We start from the raw sequence: 16,591 nt of genomic DNA on the forward strand, positions 1-16,591 counted from the left end.
AATCCAACAAAGGAATAAAAGTAGCTGCAACAAGCCTTTTTTTAGAGACAAAAGAAAAACAAGATTTATTTCTGAAATAAAAGCCCAGTCTCACTTTTAGCTTCTTTACCAGGTTTTCAATATGAGGTTTAAAAGACAGATTGTCATCAAGGATGATGCCTAGGTATTTAAAAGTAGAAACAGTCTCAATAAGAGTACCTTGAGATGTGTATAAAGTAGGACGATATTTAAATAGATACTATTTATTTAAACGTACAGGTTTCATAACTGTAGCAGCCAAATCACATATCAAAAACATGACATTTTAAATGTTGGATATGAGTTATTGATTGGATGCTGCATCTGATCAGACTTATCAGATATTGGAGTGAAGACATTAAACTGTGTGAATCATTCTCTAGTTCTATAATTGAGCTGTTTTATGATTCACCATCTAGTTGAAAATGTGATAACTGTCTGAACAATAAAATATCCACAAACAACTTTATTTATCTTTCTGGTCATGATCTGTTATACTGTAAATACTGATCAGTACACAGTTAATACAACACAAACCTGTCGTTTTACCAGTAGCTAGTAGCTTTAGCTCACCTGAATATTTTCAAGCCTCCACACACAGAAGCTCAAGCTAGGATGTAACTTAACGTAACTAACCTTCTGTCTTTCTGCCACTTAGTTATCTTCCATCTCTACAACATAAGGCTGGGTGATAGGAGAAGAATTCCTATCACAATCGTTTTTTTCATATCAGTCGATATTGATAGGGTTATATTTCACCATACAACTCAAATCACACATCAATTATTCAATTCAATTCAATATTAAATTCAATTCAATATACTTTAATTGTCCCCGTAGGGAAATTTGTCGTGGACTTCACTGGTGGTCCGCAGTTAAAAAATAAAACAATTATTGTTTTGTGATTATTGGGAGAAGACCCTAAGTTAATTAGCGATGGTTTTCTCCCCCGGGATGACGACGGAGGTTGGCCGGCCGAGCAGCTCTGCAGACCGGCTGCTGTCTCTGTGATGTCCCGGTCGCTGCAGAGCTTCACTTCTCTGAAAAACATCGGAGCAAACTTCTACACAGCCGTCATGTGGATGAACTAATCAGTTACTTTCTAACATGAAAAAATATTAAAACTTAAAGGGACATTGTGTAACTTCTCCTGTTATCTCTTCATGAAAACCGATTATTTGGTTCTTCAGTCTGTTTTTCATTAACATCAACAAAGTTCCTGTTCCTTTCAGCTCTGAATGAGCCGTTCATATCATTCATATCTCCATGGAGCGGGTAAGCTCGGTGCTGCTGCCATGTGGTGTCGCCATGGTGACGGTAGGTAACCACGGAAACTCAGCGGAGACACCGGAGCTGTCGGCTCAGTCGCCGCGGTAACGCAGTGAGGAGGAATGGAGCGTTACACTGATGCTGCATTCACCTGCAGTCGGGCAGACGGCCGTCGCTAACAAACCAGACGTCATTCTAGTCACAGAAGTCCAGAGAAAGACGGTAAAACAATACCACATCACCATGACAACATGTTGTCACGTGTATTGTTTTGCCTCGTGCTGACGGACCACTTGTTTACATAGAGGCTTGTTTATGTCCGTCTGCCGTCTGCCCAATTTCACCTGAATGCAGCATGAAAAATATACAACCACAACGCTAGATGGAGGAATTCATACACAATGTCCCTTTAATAAAGTGGCATAATAATAAAGGGAAATAAAACAGATTTTCTCCTGTGTTACAGCTGTATCTATATGCCGCTGCATTCTGGGAAACTTGTATAGCTGCTGTGGTGTTAGGGTTGGGGTTTATTCTCAAAACCTGTTTCCACTGCAAAAAGTCGCATTTTCCTTTTATTGATATGCTGATGAATCCCCCCCCTCCAAGAGTAAAAACTTATTTTGTTAATTTCTGGTGTTTCCATCCAAGTTTTTGTTTTGCAAATTTTGAAAATGCGAATAAGAAAAGATGGATAGAAACCTCACTACTGGTCTCTGGACTCAGGTCTCTTTGGTTCTGGTCTCTGTGTTGTGAGCTGTCACGGTGAAGCAGCACCACTTCCTGCTGAGGGCGGAGCTTCCTGCAACACAACACTTTTCAACAGAGGTTAAAGGACAAGTACAAACACACACATAGAGAGACACACACACACACACAGAGACAGGCAGAGTGAAGGTCGTTGCTGGTGGTTCAGTCCTGTGTGAAGGTCACAGTCAGGATGTGGAGGGTGGAGATGTTCGTACACACACACACACACACACAGACACACACACTGCTGACTGTAACTGCTCTCATTGACCTGTGTGTTTTCACCACCTGTCTCCACCCGCCTGCCTCTCACTGAGTCAGGAAACAAACGCACAACTGCAGCTCCTCAGAGTCTAGTTCCTCTCAGCAGCTCCAACACTGTAAAAACTAGAATATTTGTCTTATTTCTTGTCAAAATGTCTCATTTCTAGTCAAAACTAATCTCTTTCCACTTAAAATAAGACTCATCACCTAAAAATGAACTTGTTTTTAGATCATTTTCACTTGTTTCAAACTAATTTTCACTTGAAATTAGTAGAAAAATCTGCCAGTGAAAGCAAGTTTTTTGTGTTTGTAATAAGAAAGAAAAACTTGCTCCACTATCAGATTTTTCTACTTATTTCAAGTGAAAATCTGCTTGAAAGAAGTAAAAAGTGTCTAAAAACAAGCTGCTTTTATGTGATGAGTCTTATTTTAAGTAGAATGAGATTTGTTTTGACTAGAAATAAGACAAATATTCTTGGTAAGATTTAGAGTTTTTGCAGTGAAACCAGGTGTTAAAGGGCTGTTCTGTGACTTAGAAATGGGACAGACCTTGAATGCAGATCGTCTTCAGACTGGGGGGGGGGTTTCGGCTTTAGTTTATTATTGTTTTATATTTGCAGTGTTCACCCTGCAAGTTTAATCATAAGCCACAAACACAGCTGTCATCGACGGCTCCATCAGGTCCATGTTTTTAAACTGTTGTTTTCTATCTGTCAGTTATTACTTCAGTTATTAGTTGTATTTGTGGCCTGTAAGTTAGTTGAGTTAGTTATAAATTGATATTCAAACCAATAATCTGTATAAACACCACAACCAGGGACATGTTCAGCTGGAAGTCACCACAGACCCCGGCTGATTGAAGCTGGAACTATGGGTAGATAACTCTGATGACATGAGCCCAGTCAAACATTTAACGTAGCTGTATCTAGATAAAACAACCTAACAACTACATCACCACCCAGAGAAATGACCGTTTAGTGACCAAACAGCCGGCTATTGACAAAAGATCGTAAAATAAAAAATAAATGTTATGCAACAATGTGGTAAATGATCCATAAAATTGGCCTAAACTAAGATAATACAGTGGTTTTCATAATTTATATCTCTATGAACAAAGAACATACTGCATTCTGGGTAGAGCTTGCTCCCAAGGGTCAGAGAATCTCAGTATTGAGGCGGTAAAGCCTTAAAGGGATAGTTCAACATTTAGTCAAATTGGCCCATTGCCATAATCCCTATAGTCATAGCAGTAGGTTCGTTACCTTTAATTGTCGGTGCAAGCTGTTTTTAGAACGGCAGAGCAGAGCCGTGAGCTGCTCAGAGCTACACTACGGAGGCTCATTATGGGATTTCTTGGTTTCCCTCATCAAACTCATCAAATACACAATCCAACAACTCCACAACGCTCTGGTGGACAAGTTGTGAGCTGCACATTCACCACGCTATGAGATAATAACACAACGTTACCACACAGAGTTGTTTTAGAGGGAAATTCATGCAAAACCACTGATGCACGTTGCCTTCAGGGACAGTTTTTCATCATCAGTCTCTGTATTTCCCTCTAAAACAACTCTGTGTGGTAACGTTGTGTTATTATCTCATAGCGTGGTGAATGTGCAGCTCACAACTTGTCCACCAGAGCGTTGTGGAGTTGTTGGATTGTGTATTTGATGAGTTTGATGATGAGGGAAACCAAGAAATCCCATAATGAGCCTCCGTAGCGTAGCTCTGAGCAGCTCACGGCTCTGCTCCACCGTTCTAAAAACAGCTTGCACCGACAGTTAAAGGTAACAAACCTACTGCTGCTATGACTATAGGGATTATGGCAATGGGCCAGTTTGACTAAATGTTGAACTATCCCTTTATAACTAGAGAAACAGGACAGAACGAGCTCTTCATCACGGGACTGAACGTTTTAGAGAGTTGGACTTCACGCCAGGTCTCCATCAGTTGCTGTTTCCTCCTCTTCCTCCTGGTCCAGGTTTATTAGAAGCACTGAGGATGTACTCTGGTATTTCCGACAGTTCTCTGCTCCGTCACAGTGAAACTCAGAACAATAGAGGAGGAGGAAAAGGAGGAAAAGGAGGAGGAGCAGGAGCAGGAGGGGAAGGAGGAGGAAATGTGGCTGTTGGCTGTTTCCTCTCGGACTCACTTCCCTCCAGCGCTCCATTCTGTCCTGACGGGGTCGAGCCAACATGGACGTCCTTCTGCTGCTGCTGCTGCTTCTCCTGAGGCTCGGAGGTCTGAGTAAGTACAGGACCAACCGGCTGTCTGGGTCTGGACTGGGACCAGGTCTGGGTCTAGACTGGGACCAGGTCTGGACTGGGACCAGGTCTGGACTGGGACCTGGTCTAGACTGGGACCAGGTCTAGACTGGGACCAGGTCTGGGTCTAGACTGGGACCAGGTCTAGACTGGGACCAGGTCCTTATAACAGCAAAAAAACCTGCTCCTACTCAACTGGAAGAAGAAAGAGGTCCCTCCCCTCATTTAAACGACGGTTGACTGAGTTGACAGACACTTTTTACATTTGGAGAGAATTCGATTTATTCTGAAAGACAAGTTGAGGGACTTTGATCAAATCTGGCAACCTTTGGTCTCTCATCTCGAAAGACAATCTGATTGAGTCCTTAGTTGGATGCTCTCCGAGGGGGTGGGAGTGGGGGTGAGGGGAGAGGGGTGGGTGGGATGGGGGTACTCATGGTACTGCCCTTTTTTTTTGTTTTGTTAGTTTTTTTTTTTGTCCTGTCTGTTTTGTTTTATCTGCTTTGTTGATATTACTTGTTATACAGTTTTTGTCATTAGTCTTGTTTGTTAGGGATTACGTTTTACTTCTGTAAAAAAACATGGAAACATAATTGTTAACTGTTCATTTCTTTATGTGATCAGTTTCCTATTAATAAACATATTTCAGGTCTAGATGTTTAAAGTCTAGATGTTGTGGGACCAGGTCTGGGTCTGGACTGGGACCAGGTCAACCAGTAACTAACTATTTCCAGTGAATTGATTGTTGACGTGTGAAAACAGAAAAGACTCAACTACCCAGAGTTCACAGGGAAACAACTGGACTCAACGACCAAACAGTCTGATATGTTACAGTGATGGAAGAAGTAGTGGGGTGAATTCGCCTAATGTGGGACACTTAAGCTTAAATGAGTGTAGGTCTTAGTTCCTATAGCAAAAGAAAGTGAATGTAAATGTGGGCTCACACAAGCTGTGATATTACATGATCAAAATCACATGACATCTCAAATGTCCAATCATAGATTTAGGAGGGAGAGCCTTCAAACCGGAGGCACCCTGTGTGAAGACCAAAATGCTAGTTAGGCTACTTTGGTTTAGGTTTGGACAAAAATAATGTTAAGGCCATAATTTATTTTAAAAAACAGCATTATTGCAATATTTTGTCAAAATGTGTTTATAATATAATATGTCGATGCATTAAAATAAATCTTAATATGGTGTAAACATGCTCAATATTTAGCATTTTGATCAACATTTCTACTGTCCCACTTTAGGAAACATGCTTTCCTAAAGCGGGACAGGTGGTTTTTCCTAATGTGGGACAGGGCTTTTCCAGGTAAAACTAATAGGTTGAACAATAACAATGGTTGTTTACATGGTTTTATTGTTATAATGCATTGTTTTGAATATTTTACAACAATAGAAAATTATATTTATTAACTGGAAGTGGTCATAATACTGTTATAGGGGTAAATGGCTCTGATTTTTTTTTTTTAAATCTTGTCTTTTCTGATAATGTTCATGAAAAATGTTTGAGTTTAAAAGTAATCAAAGGATAGCACATTATTGATTAATTAAATGATATATATTTCAGATCACAGTGGAAAAGAAGAGTAAGGCAATGAGACAAAATCAGGGAAAGAAAACATTGGAAAAGAAAGGAAAAGAATCAAGCAAGTGAACTCAACCAGTGGAAAAAAGACAGGATGAGGGGAAACATTACTGAATATAGGGGGATCAATATGGTGGAGGTTGTTGACCAGGGCTGGAATGACCCTAAGTCCACTCTCTAGCGAAGGGTCAAAGGTCACGTCCACCACACAACTGGTAGAAAACCATTAATACTATAGAAGATGAAGCAGAACTAGGACAATAAGTGATATTATTGAACACTGGTTTGCAATCTAGCATTTATCATGTAAATTAAGATGACTTTTTAAACAGACTTTTTAGTGTCCCACATTAGGAGCATGACTGTCCCACATTAGGGAACGGAAATTGCCGCAAAAAAACTTTGCAATCAGAGTTGAAATATGTATGGTATTTCTTTTAGGAGTGTGATATCAGAATTTTCTCTTTGGATTCCATTAGATCACAACCTAAGGATTTCAGAATGGTACAGGATGTAGATTGAAAGTGTTTGCTTCATATCGCAATATAGCTACACCAGAAGTCTAAATTGCAAAAAATGTCCCACATTAGGCGAATTCACCCTAAGTGTATTTTAACTGCAGTTATTGCACTTTAACTGCAGTAATAGTCTACTTGCCAACAATGAGTACCCGGAAATGTTGAGTACCCCAAAGTTTTATGTTAGAAATAGATACTATGGGTCCCCAGTATTCAGAAACTGCCGGGTGCTAACTTATATATATTGGGCAATTAGCATAATTGGCATAATTAGCATACATTAGCATAATTGCCTATATGGGCAATATTTCAACAAAATTGACTTGGCTGATCTGGGCAATATTGGAGTGGTTTTAGGGGTTATTGATGATGCTGAATCCATTTCTGACATTGTCAAAATTCAAAATGGCTGTCTAAACCGGAAGTAGTAGTAGTAGTAGTAGTAATTTAGAAGTGACCAGATTTTAACTGCCAGTGGGCCGATTTTGATGGATTTCAAAATCTGGTCACTTCCGGTTTAGACAGCCATTTTGAATTTTGAAAATGTCAGAAATGGATTCAGCATCATCAATAACCCCTAAAACCACTCCAATATTGCCCAGATCAGCCAAGTCAATTTTGTTGAAATATTGCCCATATAGGCAATTATGCTAATTTATGCTAATTATGTCTGTTATGCTAATTGTCCAATATATATAGGCTAAGTTAGCATCCGGCAGTTTCTGAATACTGGGGACCCATACTATCTATTTCTAACATAAAACTTTGGGGTACTCAACATTTCCGGGTACTCATTGTTGGCAAGTAGACTACTAAGTGTATTTTAACTGCAGTTATTGCACTTATAAGTGTACGACATAGTAAAGGTGTTTGTGCAGTAACATGGTGTCGGTGGTGGTTGAGTCTCTGGGCTCTCATGTCTCCTCAGCTGGTTTCCTCGTGGCGTTGACCAATCGGCGGCTGTGTCTGACAGCGCGGAGCGACGTGGTCGTCTTGGCAACGTGTGATGTCACCGACGGCGACCATCAGTGGGCGTGGACGGACGGGGACAGACTCGTCCACACTCGGTCCTCCAGGTGTCTCTGGGCCAATCACAGCACTCGAACGCCGCTGCACACCCGCCTCGCCAAGCTCAGAGACTGCAGCAAGGCGCCGCCGTGGAGTTGCCACGACGACGACGGCGGCGGCAAGGGAGCGCTGGGATTGGCGGAGACGGACATGTACCTGAAGAAGCAGGGGAGCCGCGTGGTGGCGGTGGAGGGAACGCTGCGGGCGTCGAGGTGGAGGAAGTACCAGGTCGACTCCCGAGGAAATCAGCTGACAGCGTCTCTATGCCCCAACACAGGTCAGTTCAGGACCTCACACTGCAAAAACTGAACATCTTTCCAAGAATATTTGTCTCATTTCTTGTCAAAATGTCTCATTTCTAGTCAAAACTAATCTCTTTCCACTTAAAATAAGACTCATCACCTAAAAATTTACTTGTTTTTAGACACTTTTTACTTCTTTCAAGCAGATTTTCACTTGAAATAAGTAGAAAAATCTGATAGTGGAGCAAGTTTTTCTTTCTTATTACAAGCACAAAAAACTTGCTTTCACTGGCAGATTTTTCTACTTATTTCAAGTGAAAATTAGTTTGAAACAAGTGAAAATGATCTAAAAACAAGTTCATTTTTAGGTGATGAGTCTTATTTTAAGTGGAAAGAGATTAGTTTTGACTAGAAATGAGACATTTTGACAAGATAAGACAAGTATTCTTAGAAAGATTTTGAGTTTTTGCCGTGTTGGAGGCTGCTGAGAGGAACCAGACTCTGAGGAGCTGCAAAGTGCGTTTGTTTCCTGACTCAGTGAGAGGCACTAATTTTCACTTGAAATAAGTAGAAAAATCTGCCAGTGAAAGCAAGTTTTTTGTGCTTGTAATAAGAAAGAAAAACTTGCTCCACTATCAGATTTTTCTACTTATTCCAAGTGAAAATCAGCTTGAAAGAAGTAAAAAGTGTCTAAAAACAAGCTGCTTTTAATGTGATGAGTCTTATTTTAGGTAGAATGAGATTTGTTTTGACTGGAAATAAGACAAATATTCTTGGTAAGATTTGCAGTGTAGAGTGGTCGGCGGTTCGAATCCCACTCCGTCCCAGTTGCTGCCGTTGTGTCCTTGTGTAACGGAGGTCCTCCTGCGGGTGTGCCACAGTCACGAGGTGCGAGTAAGGAGAAGTGACAGGTTGTGGCGGTTAGCGGTACTGGAGGTAAACTCACTCACCCATAAAACACGTGCTAACCCGCCTGCCAAGCGGTTGTCAAACTCTTGGCGAAGCGGTTAGCATCGTCGCCTGCGGTGCGGAAGGTCGCGGGTTCGATCCTCGCTCAGGGCAGGTCACAGAACAAACATCAGTCACGGCACCAATGTGACCGATGTTGTTGGTTTGGACTTGCCCTAGGCATGGATTGAACCCGGAGGCGACAATGCTAACCGTTTCGCCAAGAGGTTGACAACCGCTTGGCAGGCGGGTTAGCACGTCTTTTATGGGTGAGTGAGTTTACTTCCAGTACCGCTAACCGCCACAACCTGTCACTTCTCCTTACTGGGTAGCTACCTCGTGACTGTGGCACACCCACGGACCGCCGTTACACTTAGGCAAAGACACGCTACCCACCTGCCTGGTGTGACTGTGTGAGAATGTTTGGTGGTGGTCGGGGGGCTGCGGGGTCAGGGTGGTGTAGATCAATGGTTCTCAAAGTGGGGTGAGAAATCACCGCTCATCCGTCAGCAAAATCCCTCGCAGAGGTGCTGGAGCTGAACTTTGAAACTTAGAAAACAACAAAATAGCAACTGCACAGGTTGCTAATATGTTCTAAAAAATGTTTAACTTTTTTGAAATCTTACCACTCTTTTCCAGAGAATTCTCTAAAATATTTGCAAAAATTTCTCACCATTGGCCTTAATTTGAACATACATTGACGTACATAAAAGTAACGTTCTTCAGTCTCAGAACAAATATTTGTGTATTTCTGGTGTTTGCTTCAACGTTTTGGCCAATCAAGGTCTAATTTGTGTCAATTCAGGATCCTTCATGTAAAACAGTTGGAGAAGCACCAGTAGCTCATTACCAAGTACAGTTTATTACTAGGACATTATCTGTTGTTCATCTAGAGGACAGTGCACATTAATGGACATTTCTGTAGATGTGCCAGTGTTAGTTAAAGGTTAATTTACAACTGTAGACCATGATGTTAAAAAGACCTCAAGCCATTAAAATACACAAAACAAGGACACAGGGGACAGAAAGTTCGAGACATCCATAGAAACACAACAGAAACAATAACAACTAGTAGACAATAGGTTGACAAAAGTTTGTTGGTTTGTCTCTCTGTTTGTCGTATCTCACTGTAAAATGTGTTGAAGTAAAACTGATGATTCACACTGAACTCAAACTTTGTGTTTAAACTTTTGTTTTATTTTTGCTGTGTAGAATCGGTTTAACTTTTCTAATCTCTGCTGTGATTGTTGTGATGCTAACATGCTAACATGCTAAGCTGACGAGGACAGCAGAGACGCTCCTGACTCCCACTTCCTGTCTGCTCCCGGTCAGACAGGAAGTGCGTCAGCAGTGTTCTTCCCGTCAGAGGAGAAACGATTTTGAATTGTTGCCATAACACCTCTTGACAGAAAACAATCAATTTTATCAGTTGTTGGTAACCAGAAAGTTGTTGATGAAACTTTGAAGGAGACTCAGGAGGGAAGTTCAAGCCAAAAGGGCAGTGGCATGTGGGATTTCATTTTTGCATAATAAGGGTTCTAGACAAAAAACAAACTATTTAAGAATCTGCAAAATTGTATCTTTATGAAGTGTTTAATGAAGTCTTATAATTTTTATTAAAATATTTGTCAAATACACATAGTTTTTTGGTCAACTAGCATTTTTAGCACTGTCCCGTATTACCAAAGCGTGTTTGGTTAATATGGGCCAAAAATTTAGCTATATTGGGGCACTTTATAAACTGTTAGTAGTTGCAATAAAATCCTGATTTAAGCAGTTACGGTGAACAATCCTGTTGTTAGTGCTGTTGTTGGCATTTTTGTATACTTTTTTAAACCTTGCTACACATTTTTGCCTCACACAGTTACAATAATCTCTACGCTAATATAGGCTAGCCAAGTCCTGCTCCTATCAGAAAAAAACACAGATCAACGGTGCTCTAAGGACTTCCTGAAAAATTTGGTACGATTTGGTGTTTCTAAATATAAGTAAATATTTTGGAGACGCTGGCAGTTTTAAAACATCAGTCCGTTCTGCTTCTCTCAGAAAATCTTTGTATTGGAGTCAATGAGGAGCAGAGACAGACGTGGCCGCACTCAGAGGCTGATTCTGTAAATTATGTAAGTCTCTCTGATATTTTGAGCACATGGTGAGAGACAGAACAAGTTTGTCTACAAATTTGGTAAAAATCATGTGTGTAGTGTGTAAATTGTGGCAGAGAGGAGCGTGGAAAGAGAAAAATTCAGGAATTTTTCTGGGCTCTCTCCCACTCTAACCAATGATGTCACCCACTCTGACACGAACATTCCGTGCAATACACACCCATTATAATCTCATAATTTCTCCAAAAATGATCATGGTCATTGATCAGGGATTGATCAAAAACTATATGACCTATCAAAACGTGGAATAATACGCCTAATACACAAGACTTGTGTCTACTGTTTAAAGTTTAAATGAAGTCTCTAGGTGAAAGTATGCCTGAGCAGTAGATATTTGAAAAACTCCAATGATTGTTATTTTTTGCTCTTTTTTTTTTGCCCGTCCCATTGACTTCAATGCAAAATTTTGAAGTAAAACTGATGATTCACACTGAACTCAAACTTTGTGTTTAAACTTTTGTTTTATTGTTGATGTGTAGAATCGGTTTAACTTTTCTAATCTTTGCTGTGATTGTTGACATGTGATGCTAACATGCTAACATGCTAAGCTGACGAGGACAGCAGAGACGCTCCTGACTCCCACTTCCTGTCTGCTCCCGGTCAGACAGGAAGTGCGTCAGCAGTGTTCTTCCTGAGCGCTCGGCTCCAGGATGTCATAGCAACACATTTATATGTGTAGGGTGAAGTGGGCTATAGTTGAGACACGTGTACAGTTGAAACACCCTTAATATCTTGCCCGCGCTGCAAGGCTGAGCCGCCATTTTTACTCAGCAAATGCATATTAGCATCCTCTTTCTTTCAATTTTGCATTGACATCAATGGGACGGGCGGGAAAAAAAAGAGCGAAAAAGAACAATCATTGGAGTTTAACAAATGTCTACTGCCCCTACAATATATTGAAATATCTTAAAAGTTAATTGCATTTACAGTTGATGTTCAGTCATCATCAATGGGTTTCAATAGGTGTCTCAACTGTACCAAGGTACCGTCTCAGCTGTACACGTATGGGGTTATAGGGTTGAGACGGGACTGTGGTAAAAATGCACCTCATGTTTATGACCTGATTGTGGAAAAAATAAAGAAATAATAAATGATATTCATCAATAATAACTTAGTATACAAACTAATTAAACAGCATATGAAAAATCACTTATTTTCAGTCTATAGTTTTTCTGCAATATCTGTTCAGAAATGTACTCGGTTTACCCTACATATCTATAAATGTGTCTTCATGTCCTCCAGATTCCACCGTGTCCTCGTCCACCAGCAGCTTCAGTCCTGTGACCAGCGACCAATCAGAGCGCTCCGTGACCAGCGACCAATCAGAGCGCTCCTCACATAGAGTCATCCGGCAGGTCACCACCTCTAAGCTCCGCCCCTCCGCCTCCACCACGCCGGTCCTAGACCAGGACCAGGACCAGGACCAGGACCACGTCACCAGACCTCAGACCAGCACCAGTGACAGTCCCGACGTCTCCACCGCCGTCACCCAGCGGTCCGTCTTCAACCGGACCCACGTGGTCTCGCCAAGTCCAGACCAGTTCACCACCGACACTGAGAAGTCCTCAGGTACAAATCCACCAGAGACCAGGACCGAGGCCGGGCCAGAGACCAGGACCGAGACCGAGACTTCCACTGAGGCCAGGACCGAGGCCAGAACTGAGACCAGGACCGAGGTTGGGCCAGAGACCAGGACCGAGGCCAGAACTGAGGCCAGAACTGAGGCCAGACCAGAGACCAGGACTGAGAGCTGGACCGAGGCTGGACCAGAGACCAGGACCGAGGCCAGAACTGAGGCCAGAACTGAGGCCAGAACTGAGACCAGAACTGAGAACTGGACCGAGGCCGGACCAGAGACCAGAACCAAGGCCAGAACTGAGGTTGGACCAGAGACCAGAACCGAGACCGAGACTTTGACTGAGACCAGGACCGAGGCCGGGCCAGAGACCAGGACCGAGGCCAGGACTGAGGCCAGAACTGAGACCAGGACTGAGAGCTGGACCGAGGCCGGACCAGAGACCAGAACTGAGACCAGGACCGAGGCCAGAACTGAGGCCGGGCCAGAGACCAGGACCGAGGCCGAGCCAGAGACCAGAACTGAGGCCAGAACTGAGACCAGGACTGAAGCCGAGCCAGAGACCAGAACTGAGAGCTGGACCGAGGCCAGAACTGAGACCAGGACCGAGGCCGAGCCAGAGACCAGAACTGAGGCCAGAACTGAGACCAGGACCGAGGCCGGGCCAGAGGCCAGAACTGAGACCAGGACCGAGGCCGGGCCAGAGACCAGAACTGAGGCCAGAACTGAGACCAGGACTGAGAGCTGGACCGAGGCCAGAACCAAGGCCGGGCCCGAGGCCAGAACAGAGACCAGGACTGAGACCAGGACCGATGCCGGGCCAGAGACCAGAACTGAGGCCGGACAAGAGACCAGAACTGAGACCGGACCAGAGGCCAGAACTGAGACCAGAACTGAGACCAGGACTGAGAGCTGGACCGAGACCAGAACTGAGACTGGACCAGAGACCAAAACTGAGACCAGGACTGAGAGCTGGACCGAGACCAGAACTGAGACCGGACCAGAGACCAGAACTGAGAGCTGGACCGAGGCCAGAACCGAGGTAGGACCAGAGACCAGAACTGAGACCAGGACCGAGGGCGGGCCAGAGACCAGAACTGAGACCGGACCAGAGACCAGAACTGAGGCCGGGCCAGAGAGCTGGACTGAAGCCACGACCAAAACCTGGACAGAGTTCTGGCCTGAGATCGGGACCGAGGCCAGGACCTCCACAGTCCAGACCCCCGAGACGGATCCACCTCCCACCTGGTTTCTGCAGACCTCCTCCTCTCCAGCAGCTCCTTCTACTCCTCCTCCCACCAGTCCAGCTGCTGCCCCTCCCCCCTCCACCCCCCCCTCCACCACAGCCTTCACTGTAACCAGCCCCCGCCCCCCCACGGCGCCTCCAACCAGCCCAGGAGCCACCGCCCCCCCAGTGAGTCTATCAGGTTCAGCTGAGTCACTGCAAAAACTCTACATCTGTCCAAGAATATTTGGTAACACTTTACTTGAATAGGTATTCATAAGATTGACATAACAGCTGTCATAAACATCAATGAATACTTATGACAGCTGTGGTTAAGTGTCATTCGGTAAGTTATGTCACTTTTGATGCAAAGTTGACATTATTTGAGATGTCCTTGTTATGAGAACTTGACATAATTTTTTAAAGTTTGGCAATTAGGTCTGCTATGACAGTTTAAATTGTCTTTATGTCAAGTTGTGTTTTGTTATTGGACTTCTGTGCTAGCCACAGTTTGTCCATAACGAACACCATGTTCAGGCATAAGGGTCCATCAGTGCACGAGGCACCAGGACACCCTAGGCCGGAGGTCAATGATCGACTTTGTAGTCGTGTCATCTGACCTCCGGCCGTATGTCTTGGACACTCGGGTGAAGAGAGGGGCTGAGCTGTCAACTGATCACCACCTGGTGGTGAGTTGGATCCGCTGGCAGGGGAGGAAGCTGGTCAGACCTGGAAGACCCAAGCGTATCGTGAGGGTCTGCTGGGAACGTCTGGCAGAATCCCCTGTCAGGGAGGTCTTCAACTCCCACCTCCGGGAGAGCTTTGACCGGGTCCCGAGGGAGGCCGGAGACATTGAGTCTGAATGGACCATGTTCTCCACTTCCATTGTTGACGCAGCCGTATGAAGCTGTGGCCGTAAGGTCTCCGGTGCCTGTCGCGGCGACAATCCCCGAACCCGGTGGTGGACACGGGAAGTAAGGGATGCCGTCAAGCTGAAGAAAGAGTCCTACCGAGCCTGGCTAGCTCGGGGGACTCCCGAGGCAGCTGACGGGTACCGGCAGGCCAAGCGTGTGGCAGCCCGGGTGGTTACGGAAGTGTGACAGTTGAGGTTCCTGTCACTATGCCTCCAATTGATCATGTGCCCTGGCTACTTGGCCAAGGGGATGTCCCTTTGGGTGACTGGCAAGCGCGCATGACTCTTACCCGGGAGGTGTGGGTTCAATCCCAGCTTCTGGGAAAAGTTCGGAGAGGCCATGGAGGAGGACTACCGGACGGCCTCGAGGAAATTCTGTCAAACCATCCGACGCCTCAGGAGGGGGAAGCAGTGATCCACCAACACTGTTTACAGTGGAGGGGGGGAGCTGTTGACCTCGACTGGGGATATCGTCGGGCGGTGGAAGGAATACTTCGAGGATCTCCTCAATCCCACTGACACGCCTTCCATCGAGGAAGCAGAGGCTGAGGACTCAGAGGTCGATTCATTCATCACCCAAGCTGAAGTCACTGAGGTAGTCCGGAAGCTCCTCAGTGGCAAGGCACCGGGGGTGGATGAGATCCGCCCTGAGTACCTCAAGTCTCTGGATGTTGCGGGGCTGTCGTGGCTGACACGCCGCTGCAGCATCACGTGGCAGTCGGGGACAGTGCCTCTGGACTGGCAGACCGGGGTGGTGGTCCCTCTCTTCAAAAAGGGGGACCGGAGGGTGTGTTCCAACTACCGGGGGATCACACTCCTCAGCCTCCCAGGGAAAGTCTATTCCAGGGTGCTGGAGAGGAGAATTCGGTCGATAGTCGAACCTCGGATTCAGGAGGAACAATGCGGTTTTCGTCCTGGCCGTGGAACGCTGGACCAGCTCTACACCCTCCGCAGGGTGCTCGAGGGCTCAAGGGAGTTTGCCCAACCAGTCCACATGTGTTTTGTGGACTTGGAGAAGGCTTTCGACCGTGTCCCACGTGGCATCCTGTGGGAGGTGCTCCGAGAGTATGGGGTCGGAGGCCCTCTGCTGAGGGCTGTACGGTCCCTGTATGACCGGAGCAGGAGCTTGGTTCGCATTGCCGGCAGTAAGTCAGACCTGTTCCCGGTGCGTGTTGGACTCCGGCAGGGCTGCCCTTTGTCACCGGTTCTGTTCATTATTTTTATGGACAGAATTTCTAGGCGCAGCCAAGGGCCGGAGGGGGTACGGTTCGGGAGCCACTTGATTTCATCTCTGCTTTTTGCAGATGATGTGGTCTTGTTGGCTCCCTCGAGCCAGGACCTTCAGCATGCACTGGGGCGGTTTGCAGCCGAGTGTGAAGCAGCTGGGATGAGAATCAGCACCTCTAAGTCCGGGGCCATGGTTCTCGACCGGAAAAAGGTGGCTTGCACCCTCCAGGTCGGGGGAGAGTTCCTGCCTCAGGTGGAGGAGTTTAAGTATCTTGGGGTCTTGTTCACGAGTGAGGGAAAGATGGAGCGTGAGATCGACAGGCGGATCGGTGCGGCGGCCGCAGTAATGCGGTCGTTGTATCGGTCCGTCGTGGTGAAGAAGGAGCTGAGCCGAAAGGCAAAGCTCTGGATTTACCGGTCGATCTACGTTCCCACCCTCACCTACGGTCATGAACTCTGGGTAATCCGGATAATGTGGTGGACAATGGATGGATGGATGGATAAGTAGAAAAATCTGCCAGTGAAAGCAAGTTTTTTGTGTTTGTAATAAGAAACA

General features: G+C 45.1%; 1 protein-coding gene across 1 annotated transcript in view; it reads left to right on the forward strand.

Moving 5' to 3' along the window:
- The first annotated feature begins 4,490 nt into the window (after nt 1-4,490).
- Nucleotides 4,491-16,591, forward strand: part of ptprbl (protein tyrosine phosphatase receptor type B, like) — a 67,110-nt gene continuing 55,009 nt past the window's right edge. Inside the window, exons 1-3 of the mRNA XM_085780528.1 lie at nt 4,491-4,548; nt 7,603-8,019; nt 12,337-14,084. Coding sequence (XP_085636654.1) covers nt 4,497-4,548; nt 7,603-8,019; nt 12,337-14,084 — 2,217 coding nt within the window. The 5' untranslated portion in view covers nt 4,491-4,496. The remainder of the gene's footprint in view (nt 4,549-7,602; nt 8,020-12,336; nt 14,085-16,591) is intronic.

The sequence above is a fragment of the Trachurus japonicus genome, chromosome 6 (assembly GCF_045865225.1).
Source record: "Trachurus japonicus isolate A0001 chromosome 6, Traja_1.0".
Classification (NCBI taxonomy): Eukaryota; Metazoa; Chordata; class Actinopteri; order Carangiformes; family Carangidae; genus Trachurus; species Trachurus japonicus.